Source organism: Trifolium pratense, linkage group LG6 (assembly GCF_020283565.1).
Source record: "Trifolium pratense cultivar HEN17-A07 linkage group LG6, ARS_RC_1.1, whole genome shotgun sequence".
Classification (NCBI taxonomy): Eukaryota; Viridiplantae; Streptophyta; class Magnoliopsida; order Fabales; family Fabaceae; genus Trifolium; species Trifolium pratense.
The window spans coordinates 45,764,828-45,778,142 of record NC_060064.1 but is presented as its reverse complement, the minus strand read 5'-3'; the positions used below and the strand labels follow the sequence as shown (position 1 = coordinate 45,778,142).

The following is a 13,315-nucleotide window of genomic DNA, read 5'->3' as shown; positions in this document are numbered from 1 at the left end:
GTGGTAAGGTTTACGCTGGTAAGTAATCTACATAGGTTCTACATACTACATAAATTAAAAGTTCTACAAATCAACAATCCATTTTAAAGCAATATATACAAGTATAACTTCTCTAGAAATATAACTTACCAAACACACAAGTTATCAAATTATTTATGAGTGTGTATCTGTGTAGAGTATAAGCTATATAGGTTTAACACAGTTACTATATGGAGGTAGTAATTGATCTGAGCCGTTTGATTGGAAATGAACTTCCGATATCTCATACTGTGTGAAACTATCGAAATTTGGATTGTGTCTATGCTTTCAACTATGGTCCTGGTCACAGAACATTGATTTGAGGAAGGTTCTTTTTGTAGTATGAATGTTTTATCTTTTAGTTGACAAATTGCTTACCACCAAGATTGAATAAAGTAGTAGTAAGTATCCGGTTCCCTCCTGAATAGCCGCTGTTAATAAAAAAAAATTCCTTTCACTTAACTTTAAAGTGAAAATATGTGATTAAGGGACATATAATGGTAAATCGTAAGCGAAAACAAAATAGAAGATTAAAAACTGGTGATCTCTCAGTGATGCTTACTGTCATTTCGTTCACCAAATTATTATTGGCACAGCTAACACTAGAACAAGCACGAAGAGAATATGCGCCTGATGAGCTCAGGCTCTAAATGTTGATAGGCGCAGGAAAGGCTCGGTGCACTGTCACTGAGCATAGGCGCAGTTTAATCACAATTATTATCACATTACAAGGGTACTTGTATGAGTGTTACTTGCATAACTAATTGCAACAAACTAAAAACTAACTCAACCAATTTTACAACAGTCATTTAACTACCCTTGATTGAATTTTTAAAAACTCTAACTAACATGTTGCTTCCCATACAAGTAATTAATTTAGCTCTTATGAATTAAACTCAACAATCAATGCTTTTTATTCCAAAGTGCTTGAAAAGATCAAAGCTTGTATCCATTTAGTTAGGTAACACCCTAAGATAATCGTTTACTATAAATGTGGCTCCATCTTTGACAAATCCATCGCAGACTATGTCGTTTTTCACTAAAACTCGATGAAGGAAAGGACTCCCGCATTCACATCTATGGTTTATAAAAGTGGTCAACAAGCGATAGTTACAATCATCCAAATTAGAATACAAGGAGTACCTTGTGGGATCGGTAGTATCGATGATGTTGAGTTCAAGTGTTCAACGGTGTTGCAATAATCTTCGGATGAGTCCTCGGACACAAACATTTCCTTGCATGTCTTTATTTTAAGATAATTTACTCTAAATTTTTCTACGCTTTCAGAAGCTACATAGAACGTCAACAAAGCTTTTCCTTACCTTAGTAAATAAGACTTTGGTTGTCTCTTTGTTCAAAAGAAGTTTATAAAAAAAACTAGTTTCATTGATTTTTTAGCAAATAAGACTTTGTTGGTCTGTTTCTTCAAAAGAAGTTACAATTTCACTCTTTTTTTTTTTTTTTTTTTTTGAGTTGTAACATTAACAATTAGCAAAAGAAAAATATAAATTTATATTGAAAACTTGAGAGTTCCAAGTATTCAAACATACTCTATAAATAGTTAACGGGTTAGGCTAGTTAGTTAACTGTCAAATATGCTCTATAAATAGTGTTATTGTATTAATTAGTCTTCTATCGATATAATTCCTTATGAATTACACTCTCATTCAAGCTTTCAAAACTCTTATCACTCATTTGTTTGCAAAACTTTCAAACTCTAATAAGGACTTTGTAAAATAAAAAACAATGAAGCCGTTAGATACGATGAGAAATTTTGAGAAGGGTTTGGGGAACAAAAGAAAATGCGATGCTTAGCATTTTATATCTAGTGGACGACTTTGGAAAATCTGCACCGAACAAAGAGAGAAATAGAAAGGCTACATTCGCAGAGGAGATGGACAGTTCAAACCCAGATGCACAGTTTTCAATGGCCGCGAGTATAGATTGAAATGATAATAATAAAGTGAAAGAGTGACTAGGGTGAGAACGAAGAAGGGGTTTCTTTTATATTCGTAATCTAAAGTGCATCTTTGTTGATGTGTTGTCGCCATACCAAACAGTAACATTTCATTTCTCTGCATAGCACATCTGTTGTCACTTGTCACCTCACTAAATGTTACGGTAATTTAAAACATATTCTACAACCGATATTTAGGAACCAGGAGTCTAGAAAAGCCCGTAAAGCATGTTACTTGCTGTACAAGAAATCACAAACTGGAATCTATATAGGCAAATCCCCTAAGCAAGTGTGGACTCGCAAAGAGAATTTCAGTGGATCTCACACGTCGTTGCGTGGACAAGTGTCAACCCGGAGGCCATCTTCGACTCATTATTGACACGAGGCACGTTTTCATTGGCTAAAATGGGCAGTGCAGACCCAATGGATATTAATTGCACTCGCTAAACGAGTGTACAATTTCTATAAGCCAAAATTGCATGATCAACAAACTCTAAATAGGCCTTCAAATCCACCATTTCTCAGACTTAGTGAGCCAAATTCTTTTAGCTTTTTTGTTAGATCTTGTAAATGGAGAAAGGTCAGCTTGTTTTTGAAACAAAATGAAGTGATCTAAGTAGTAGACCTATGTTGTAAAAAAATTCTGGCATCTTAGTTATTACAAGTTTATAATGTGCTTGTATAATCGAATGAGCAGTTGTTTTCAATCTACTTTTCTTCAAACCAAACAAATTCATGGATAACCAAACCAAATAACGACTGAATGGTTTCTTCTTTTTCTATCTACTCAGTATTCACATCAAGCCAGGAAGAGCAATAATGATCATCTTCAGTACAAAATAGATGTTTGAAGACATTCGTTTAATTAACATTTATAAGTTTCTTCAATCAGAGACCATGAAAAATTATCTCCATGTCATATTTCTCCATCCCACAATTCTTCAAGACTTTTGTATGGACTATTAGTTTCATGAACTGCAAAGTCCCCTCTAAGCAGCCTTTGCTGTATCAGACAACAGAATAAATGAATAAACTAAAGAAGCAAAAAAAAATGTTTGATGCATACACACGCACAAGAATGATTAATTTTTATTGTTTTCACAGAAGACAGTGATCAAACCTGGTGAATCTGTGAGAATTTTGAGAAGAGTTCTGGAGGGATACACCAATCAAATAAGCTAAGATTTTCTTTGATCCTAGATTCATTTACACTCTTTGGAAGAACACTGTGACCACTTTGGAGTCCCCACCTTAAAGCCACCTGTGCCGGAGACTTGTTAAGTTTTTCAGCAATTTCAATCAAAATTGGTTCCTTCAAGATTTCCCCCTTTACCCATGATCCAGGAGAACCCAGTGGAGAATATGCCTGTAAGGAAGCATTTGTTGTTAATACAATGTAAGCAACGAATAACCTCAAATACATAAATGCAGGACAAAAAAAAGGTCCAGATAAGTTTTGGTTTATGATAGACCAACTCCTTATCACAATTCATATAAAATAATAATCCATGATTATTTTTTGTCAATTGTTGAAATTCTGCTTTGCCATAGTGTTATGGTGCCACTATAGCTGCTATTTGATAACAGTTTGTACTAAATAAAGTATCGCAGAACAATTTGTTCAAATTCTACGAGGCTATAGAACTACAGCCACTATTTGACAATATTGAATAGAATTTAATTTCTACGAACTGTCCGTGTAAAAGTATTTTACACATGTATTCAGTGGTATGTTGTCATCATGTCATTTGATAGTTTAATAATGTATGACTTGTCATACCCATTAAATGACGTAACAATGCGTCATTGGATGAATGCATAAAATATTTTGCACATAATGCATACTAGTTAAATTCTTTATAATATATCAACAGTTATTAAAAGTTGGACAGAGTATTACTGTGAGATGAACACCGGTTGATTTGCACAAATTATGGAGAGCAGGTTGTTGCCAAACAGGATGGCATTCAACTTGGTTAACTGCTGGTGGAACCTTTGCATATCCGAGCAAGTCTTGAAGCTTCTTAGTCGAAAAGTTGCTGACTCCAATTGCACGTGCCTGACCCGAGGCAAATAAACCTTCCATCGCATTCCATGTCTCTGGAAGACATAAGGGAGCCATGATCTCAGGATCCCAACCCCTTGATCCTGACTTTGTCCTAAAAGGCCAGTGTATCTGTGACAAAATAATTTACCATCAAAAGCATCAAATTTTCCTATAACCATCTTCAGTTTCAGTATCACGCTCGAAGACGGGTTTAAAATCAAGAACCTACAAGATATAAATCAATGTAGTCAAGCTGCAGGTCCTCTAGAGTCTTTGTCAGTGCCTTTGAGACATCTTCAGGTGCACAGTCACTAATCCTGTTAGTGATAAAAAACAGAATCTAAGGTCTATGGAGGCAGTTCATTACTCTTCACAGAAATGTAAAATACAAAAATAAGATTTTAGTTGTCTTCAATTCTTGAGTTATGTAGCACTAGCACCAACACTTCACATTGAAGGCATGCCTGATGTCCGACAAACACCGACAAATGTGGTTACATTAAATTATTTCATTTTCCCAAAGTATTATTGGGTGTCCATCGATTTATGGTATCAATGTTACGTGTCTAGTGCTCGTGTCTATGCTTCATAGTTCTCGAGTAAACCGTCAGTTCTCCAAAAATATCAGTGTCCTATAAAAGTTTTGTAACCAAATTATTCCTCAGATACCAAAATGTCACCATATTTGTCTTCTAAACTGACCCCTTAGTCCTTAGATATACAAATTTGTCAACGAATTAGTCCTTTTGTGTTGCCAATTATTCCTTTTCATGGAGGAATTTGGTGACAATTATATATTTTTGAAGCAACTAATTTAATGACAGAATTCTTAATGTGGCGACACCCTAATCTTCAGTGGAGCCAATTGAGGGTCCAATTTTCACTCTTCTACATTTTCATATTTTATAATCAACTAATAAATGAAATACATATTAAGTACTCTCACATACATCAAAGATTGATTCGGAAAAAACAAGGTTTCATTATAAGAATTAGTCCAAACACATACCATAGCTTTGATGTGATGAATATTTCACTACGCTTTACTACCCCAGTAGAAAACACTGTTTTCAATGCCTCCCCTACCTAACATCAAATACAAATTTCCGCATCAACAAAACCAGAACAAACAACAATTATTTTATATAAATTTTCAAATTTTGGTTACCTCTTTCTCATTATCATATACCCGAGCACAATCTATATGTCTATAGCCAGCCTGCCCAAAACATCGAGACAATTCATTCAAAGCAAAAATCAGCACCTATATATAATTATATATCACGGACACTTCATATCAAAGGCATCTCTTGTATCAGATATGAGTCTGACACCGACACTTCAGATCAAAGGCATGTCTGGTATCAGATACGAGTCTGACACCGACACATCAGACATGTAATTACATTCAATCACTTTCATTTATTATTAAATTATTAACGATGCCAATATGTCGGTGTTACATATATTATTAACACAAGAAAACTCAAAAGAAACCAAGAAATTAGGGCACAAAAAGCAGAAAAATCACCTTAACTGCAGCAATAACTGCATCACCAACAACACCAGGAGAAGCTTTCCATGTTCCAAGACCAACTGCTGGTATCTTTGCACCAGTATTCAGATCGAAATGTAATTGAGAATCATGTATATTTTCTTTATCCATCTTCTCCTACATAAAACTCAGATCAAGATATAGAAAAAGAAAGAAAAAAAATCACCAATCACTAATTAATCTAAAGATCGAAAACAATAAGGAAAAAATAATTAACTTCAAACAAAATTGAAATCCATACACACCATTCTTGAGACAAATTGCTAATAATATTATTACTTTTTTGACATACACCTAAATGTTGTATAGTGAAAATGTGACATGAAGCAAAGGATTCGGCATAAAAGATGGATCATTGCATTTTAACAAAAAGTTCGGAGCATTGAACCTACCAAAGTTACTTTTGTCAATGAGGATTCTGGTGTCAGAGTTATCGAAGTAGTTACGTTGCAACAATATATATATATGAAAATGAAAATGTAACCACCCAAAGTCCCTGCCTATTATTAGATTTGGGAAGAGTTTGATTGGTTAACAATTTTAAGATTTCAATCCACAAAAACCCCCGATATACAACTTACATGGTTGAAGTCTTAAAAAAAAAAAAAAAAAAAAAACTTACATGGTTAGATATCCGGATAAAATGAAGGGTCAAAAAGAAAATAGGAAAGAATAAAATCACGAAAACTGAATAATAATTTGGATTAAGATTTAGTTTAAGTTTCTTCTTTACAACTTTCTTCTCTTACAACCAAACTAGATTTTCATATTAATTTATATTTATAAAATTTATGTTTTAAATGAATTTTGCCTATAAAGTACCCAAACGAATTTACTTCAAAAAAAAATTTGAAGAATGATAATGTATTAAAATAAATACAAGTACATAGGGGTGTGCAAAAAATTTGGTTATCCTTAACCAAATTACTAACCAATCCATATCCAATTTTAGTTTGCAAAATCCATTTAAAAAAAAAACCACACCACTCCAATAAAAAAACACCAATTATAAACCATAACCACATTTTGTAATTTGGTTTGGAATTGGTTTGAAAATTTAGGCCCAATAGCTAAATCAGGCCCAATCTTCAATTTTTTAAAATTCTTTATTATATAATAAAATAATTAATTAAAAGAGGGGTGGAGGACCGGTGGTCAACCGGTGGTCAACGCCAGACCACCGGCGGCCGGTGCAGCGGCGCTCCGGCCGGGACGGCGGCGGACGGCGGTTTCCGGCGACTTCCACGGCGACCAGTGGTGGTGCTCCGGTGGCCGGAGGTGGTGCTCCGGTGGCCGGCCACCACTAACCACCCATACTATTTTAATATTATTTTATTTTAAAAATCAGATTTTTAATAATTATTTTAAAAATAATTAAAAAAATCAGTTTTTAATGTTTTTAATTTTTAAAAATAATTAAAAAATTCAGTTTTTTTTTAAAATAATTAAAAAATCAGTTTTTAATGTTTTTAGTTTTTCAAAAATTTAGTATTTTAATTTTTTTCCTATTTATTAGTTTTTTTTGTATTTAAAAATCAGATTTTTTAATTTTAAAAATTACTCTTTTTTTAAATAATAAAAAATATTTTTAAAACAATATAAAAAATAAGTTTTCGGCTAAGTAAAAAATAATTTGGGTTTAAAAAAAATATTTTGTGGGTTGATTATAAACCAATTCAATCATAAAATTAATGAAAAATTATGTTTTTAAAATAATTAATAAATCTATTTTTTTTAATCAACTAATAAAAATAATTAGTTTAAGTAAAAAACCTATTTAAAATTGGATCATGTGAATAACTTAAATTTTATTACAAACCGGTTATAAATTGGTTCGATCCGGTTAATAACCAAATCCAAATTAGTTTTAAAAAATAACCGATTTGTTATTGAAATGGTTTTGGTTTAGAACCAAAACCATCAATTAGGTGTGGTGTGGTGTGGTTTCCAAACCATGCACACCCCTACAAGTACAAGAAGTGCCTATAAATAAATGGAGTTAACAATTCAACCAAGAAAAAAAAATAGCACACAAAACCGTTCCACCAAATGAGTCGTCTAAACACAACAAAGATGATACCTACCAACAATGAATATCAAAGATCAAACACTTTTTCTTAGCCTTAAACCACAACCGGCTGCTCTACATTATTAAATAAACGTTTATTTCGTTCCTTCCAAATAACTCAGCAACATGTCTCCCACACACCACTTGCATCCCCCTGATCTATGTCTTTTCTAAACATAAAAGAATGACCGGCATTAGAGGTTATAGAGTTTCAGATAGCATCACAAACTCCTAAACAATTGAACACCCTATATCAAAACAATGTTAGTCAAAAGCCCACAACACCCCTCCGGCTCCTCCTTATTCATCTGTTTACTTAAAATTAATTGTGTCTGCAAGTACATAGATAACTTGGATATGGCTCCTCTAAATTGAGCAATTCACAAAGTGAGTAATCTCAATAACTAATCATCAAATCAAAGATAAATATTATAGATACACTATAACAAATCATAAATTTGTTAAAATAATAACTCTTGATTCTCTCATTTTTCTCATTTTACACGTTACTTAGTACTTTATGTTAAGAAGTGAGGATTGTCTCTAGTTTATAAACACTTAGTCAGGCCATCTCTCAACCGATGTGGGACTTCTTAACACAACTCATCGCGTCCAGCGCTATTGGGTTTGGTACGTGGATATAAACGGTAGGTGGCCCGATAGCGGAAACCTGATAACAGGTGGTCCAACGGATCGTGGAGAGGCTCTGATACCATCTTAGAAATGAGTATTGGGCCTAACTCATCCTTACAAAACCGGCTTGTAAGGTGAGGATTGCCTCTAGTTTATAAACACTTAGTCAGACTATCTCTCAACCGATGTGGGACTTCTTAACACTTTAGAGGGTCCAAATTAAGATAAGTCGACATCACACGGAGATACACAAAAATTTAGAGTTAAATTTATTTTATATTTCTCTATGCAAAGTCTTAGAATTTGGGTTAAGTCAAACACAATGTTACAAAACCGACATGTAAGATTAAAATTACTTCTACTTATAAATTCATGTTCATACTATCTCATATTTGATGTGAAACTTTTCATAAAAAGTGTGAATCTAGCCGGTGGATTTGATTATTTATAAACACAAAAGCAAATTTAATTAAATTGAATTGGGATTTTATTTTATTTTATTTTATTTATGTGAAAAAGAAGGACAAACTTAAATTGAATAAACTTTTACTTTTAAAAGGAAAACAAATGGGATTATTTGGATTTTACCCAAAAAATAATAAAATGGGATCATTCAATCATATTTTTATTTTAATCGACTTTTTTTTTATTGATTTTAGTAGAGTACTCATATTTAATACAGAATAAAACAAATTATTTACAAATTAGAAACAAATTAAAGAGGAAAATAAAAATCAATGAAAGAAATATGACATAAAAAATTAATAAACTTATTTGGAAAAAAAATCAATGAAAGAAAAATGTAACAATTATCTAAACCAAGCGCGCCCTTTTTTTCATCAAAAAGAAAAACCTTTCGCGCCCTAAATTACAAAATCACTCAGATTATAACCCTAAATTGAACCAATTACCGCATCTCACAAGTCACAACACACACATTCCTTCACGGTTGTACGGCACAGTGTATCAACTTCGTTCCTCCCTCTATTCGCGGCACGGTGCTCCGGTTTGTCTCTGTTCTTCCGACCTCTGTACACATTTCTATGCTTGTTTAGTTTGAAATTTGAATTGATTTTTTAACTATTATCCCAAATGTTGTTTTTGTTGTAACTTAAAATGTTGATTCTGGTGAAAAATATCCTCCTGTAGTAAGAGATTCCTGCATTGGAATAATCGATCTTTTTGAAAATTTTGTTACTTATTACATTATAGATTATGCTGATTGTTGCATTTTTGGTATTATGAATCTGTATATACTATCTTGTTTGAATTTCCTTTTTTTATAATAATAACATACTTAACCTAGATATATAGTTACACAAAATTATTAGCATATATGGCCAAAAATTAGGTAAGTTGTGTTAAACAATTTAGGCCCTGTTTACTTTGTAAAACCTTAATTTTTGTTTTTATTTTGGCTTAAATGCAGTTTTACCCCTATTTTGATTGAATCGGAATTCTACCCCCTATTTTAAAAGTCGGAATTTGAACCCTCCTATTTTATAATTCTTTGGATTTTGCCCCCCTCTATGATATTTGTTACCAAATAGCTTCATACATGTTGAGATTAAGTACTCAATGTGATTTATCATCGGTGTTTATATATAAGTTATTGTATAAGTTTTTTTTTTCAAAAATTATTATGAAAAGCTTATTGAAATTGGTAGTTTATGAACATGTATGAAGCTATTTGGTAGCAAATATCATAAGGGGGTAAAATCCAAAGAAATATAAAATGAGGGTTAAAATTCCGGATTTTAAAATTAGGGGGGTAAAATTCCGATTCAACCAAAATAGGGGGGTAAAACTGCATTTAAGCCTTTTTAAATATGTGTCTATTTTAACTTACTCATAAGATGTCCCCACGAACTTAGCTCAATTGGTAGGGACATTACATTATATATACATGGGGTCGAGGTTCGAACCCCTGACACTCCACTTATTCACTTAAAGGTGGACTTTTTAGCCACTAGGCTAGTTGACAAAAAAAAATGTGAGTTTTTTGAAATGAACTATTGTGATTGAGAGAAGATGAAATGCTAGCTAGTTAGGGATGATTTATTTTTGAAAATAATAAAAACAATTATTTTGGCTTATTCATTGTTCTAAAAAAATGCACAAAATTAATCGTTGTAAGAGTATAGTATCTTCATGTTTGCAAGTAAAATCAACAAAAGATTTAGAAAATGAAAACATAAAATGTTTTTACAAAGTAATGGAACCTTACATTCCAAATATTGCTTGTGACTTGTGAGTTCTGCCACTGTCCTGTCAAAATGGATCCCAATACTTATTTTATCAGAAAGTTTGAAACATTAGTAATAAATTATAATAGACATGATAAATATGATTTTTGCTTCTCTATTTTGTCTTCAAGGGATGCCAGTTCTGAACCATGACTTAGTTGAAACATTGATGAATTATTTTTATGTTGGTCGTTTAACAGGAGAATAAAAATCTCTAGTTCGTGATATGGAATATGTGCCGAGACACCCACTGCTGAAATCAAAAGAGCCCAATGAAGATCCTGCAATGGAGATGCAAGATCTAATAACAATGTTAGAGACTAAGCAGTATGCATATTGGAGTAAGAAGTATGTGTATTGGCATAGAAGACATGAAAATTCCGATAATGTGAAAGATATATTTTGGACACATCAAGATGCAATACGTTTGTTGAACGAATTTCACTTTGTCTTGGTCATTGGCTGCACATACAAAACCAATAGGTTTCGGTTGCCACTACTTGAAATTGTTGGTGTTACTTCGACAGAGTTGACATTTACTGTGGCATTTGCCTTTTTGGATTCTGAGCGAATAGATAACTTCACATGGGCGTTACAGAAGTTAAGAGGATTGTTTTTGAGTGATGATTCTATTTCTAAAGTTATTGTGACCGACAAAGACCCGGTTTTGATGAACGCGGTTGAATTTGTTTTTCCAAGTTCACATAATTTGCTATGTCGATTTCACATGTCTATAAATGTAAGACCAAAATGCAAGACTTTGGTGTCTCCGAAGGAGAAAAATCTGTATGTGCTTGCTGCATGGAGTGATCTTATAAATTCTCATGACAAGGTTGAGTATGTGCAGCGCTTGCAGCATTTTGAGGAAGTATGCGCGGATTATCCTATTTTTCTTGAGTATGTGAAAAATATATGGTTGATTCCTCACAAGGAAAAGATTGTCTCAGCATGGACTGATCGAGTCATGCACCTAGGAAATACAACAACAAACAGGTATGCTCAAACTAATATATAAACTTGTTTTGCTGTGATGAAAATATAGTGTGTTTTGAATCTGATATAGTCTTCTTACTTTCTTTTATTAGGGTTAGGTCTATACGTGGTACTTGGAAGTCATTAATGCAAGATAGAAGTGGAGACATGTGTGAATGTTGGGATGCAATGCATAATATGTTTGTACTGCAACACACTGCAATAAAGGCTTCATTCGGAAGAACCATGTCCGTGGTGCAACACAATCATAATATTCCTGTGTATGGGAAATTGAGGGGATTTGTATCAAGGAAGGGACTAAATCGTATTGTTCTTGAGTATGATCGAGTGATCTCTGTAGATGTTGACAATTCTATTTGTGGTTGTAAAGTTAGAACTATACATGGTTTACCTTGTGCCTGTGAACTTGCGGGATATAATAGAGCGGGTGTTGCCATTCCATTGTCGGCAGTTCATATACATTGGAGGAGATTATCATTTGGTGATGAAAAAGAGAAAGATTCAAACAAGGTGAAAGAAGAAGACTTGGTGCATGAGTGGAATGCATTGTTAAATCTGTTTCAAGAACTTGATGTTCCTGGTAAAATTACTCTGAAGAGCAAAGTGCGTGAGCTTGCATTTCTAGATACAACTTCAATGTGTCAGCCTCTGATCATTGAAGTTGAAAGCCCTTCTACTAGTGGCAAAAGCTCTTCTGAGGAAGACTTGGCGCATGAGTGGGATGCATTGATAAAGCGTTTTCAAGAACTTGACATTGTTGGTAAAATTACATTGAAAAGCAAAGTGCGTGAACTTGTATTTCCTGATACAACTTCAGCGTGTCAACCTTCGATCATGGAAAGTGAATGCCCTTCTTCTAGTGGGGAAGAGCCTTCAATCGGTCCAATGTCTGATTCGGTGTTTGAGGTAAGTGTTTGTTTAGACATAAGATGCATATGTTATATTGTTATCCATTTTCAATTATTGTTATTATTACTTAAAACGTGTCAATATCATTTATAGGGAAGGTGCCATAGAGTTGCTGAGATTCATCAAACTGCCTTAGATAAACGCATCACTGAGATTCTTGAAGGAACTGAGATTTATAAACACATCATTGAGGCACTTTGCATTGTGCAAGATGAAAGTGAGGAAGGTGAAAGTATGGAGGGACTTGAACATCAGAGGAGAAAGAAGCCTCGCACCACACAATGTTTAATTTGACTGTGTTTTTATTTGCTTAACGACCTCTTTTGTATAATCCCTTGGTTTTGTTATGACTGCTCCTTTGTTAACCTTTAGGACTTATGGTGACACTTCATTATGACACTATTATCTATGGTACTGTATCAAATATTAGCAACAAAAAAAAAAAAAAAAACTGACTTGCCCTCTTCTCTATGGTACAGTATATATTAGCAACAAAAAAAACTGACTTACCCAACGGGATTAGATTGTTTGTCACAACGGTTTCGACAGTTCAAATTGCACCAACATTTAGTGGTGTAGATTGTACCGACACTTACAGTTCAAATTTCACTGACATGATAATTATCTGTGTATTTTAAAACACCTAACTTTAGTTCTTATATTCTTAATCAACGAGTCCATATGCTAACGTGAGACTAGCACTTATATTTTTGTATTAGAAGGGCAATACCCCAAAATCATTTAGAAATGGTGAAGGCATTACACTTGATGACAAAAATTCGGTTGATATTGATTATCGGTGTCTTTTATAGCACGTATATACTCTGCACACCATCCACTGTTTTCAATAATTTTCTCTTCGGTTGAGATTTCACTCGGAAAATATTGA

At 33.4% G+C, this 13,315-nt stretch overlaps 2 protein-coding genes across 4 annotated transcripts; one reads left to right on the top strand and one right to left on the bottom strand.

Annotated features, from left to right (window-relative positions):
- Window positions 1-2,715: 2,715 nt before the first annotated feature.
- On the bottom strand, window positions 2,716-6,167 carry LOC123892747 (NADPH-dependent aldo-keto reductase, chloroplastic-like). 3 transcript variants are annotated; one of them, XM_045942608.1, is made up of 8 exons: window positions 5,970-6,167; window positions 5,554-5,704; window positions 5,191-5,241; window positions 5,032-5,108; window positions 4,252-4,339; window positions 3,876-4,151; window positions 3,096-3,341; window positions 2,716-2,978 (listed from the first exon to the last, which is right to left on the bottom strand). In XM_045942608.1, the coding sequence occupies exons 2-8, from the start codon at window positions 5,686-5,688 to the stop codon at window positions 2,892-2,894; spliced, it is 960 nt and encodes a 319-aa protein (XP_045798564.1). In that variant the 5' UTR covers window positions 5,689-5,704; window positions 5,970-6,167; the 3' UTR covers window positions 2,716-2,891. The 3 variants fall into 3 exon arrangements, with proteins under 3 accessions (XP_045798564.1, XP_045798563.1, XP_045798561.1); XM_045942607.1 differs by having other exon boundaries at window positions 5,554-5,694; window positions 5,970-6,166; XM_045942605.1 differs by having other exon boundaries at window positions 5,554-5,694; window positions 5,823-5,988.
- Window positions 6,168-9,192: 3,025 nt separating this feature from the next.
- LOC123890485 lies at window positions 9,193-12,877 on the top strand. Its single transcript, XM_045940100.1, has 4 exons — window positions 9,193-9,284; window positions 10,725-11,517; window positions 11,610-12,423; window positions 12,520-12,877. Exons 2-4 carry the CDS (start codon window positions 10,751-10,753, stop codon window positions 12,718-12,720), a joined length of 1,782 nt encoding a protein of 593 aa, XP_045796056.1. The 5' UTR covers window positions 9,193-9,284; window positions 10,725-10,750; the 3' UTR covers window positions 12,721-12,877.
- Window positions 12,878-13,315: the final 438 nt, after the last annotated feature.

Excerpts from the sequence above, each read along its gene's own strand:
- LOC123892747 (XM_045942605.1), bottom strand. Across the intron at positions 3,342-3,875 it reads CAACCGGTGTTCATCTCACA|GCATATTCTCCACTGGGTTC; the intron begins GTAATACTCTGT and ends GCTTCCTTACAG. Across the intron at positions 2,979-3,095 it reads AATTCTCACAGATTCACCAG|CAAAGGCTGCTTAGAGGGGA; the intron begins GTTTGATCACTG and ends TGTCTGATACAG.
- LOC123890485 (XM_045940100.1), top strand. The coding sequence starts at position 10,751 with ATGGAATATGTGCCGAGACACCCACTGCTGAAATCAAAAGAGCCCAAT. Across the intron at positions 11,518-11,609 it reads GGAAATACAACAACAAACAG|GGTTAGGTCTATACGTGGTA; the intron begins GTATGCTCAAAC and ends TTCTTTTATTAG. Across the intron at positions 12,424-12,519 it reads TGTCTGATTCGGTGTTTGAG|GGAAGGTGCCATAGAGTTGC; the intron begins GTAAGTGTTTGT and ends TATCATTTATAG.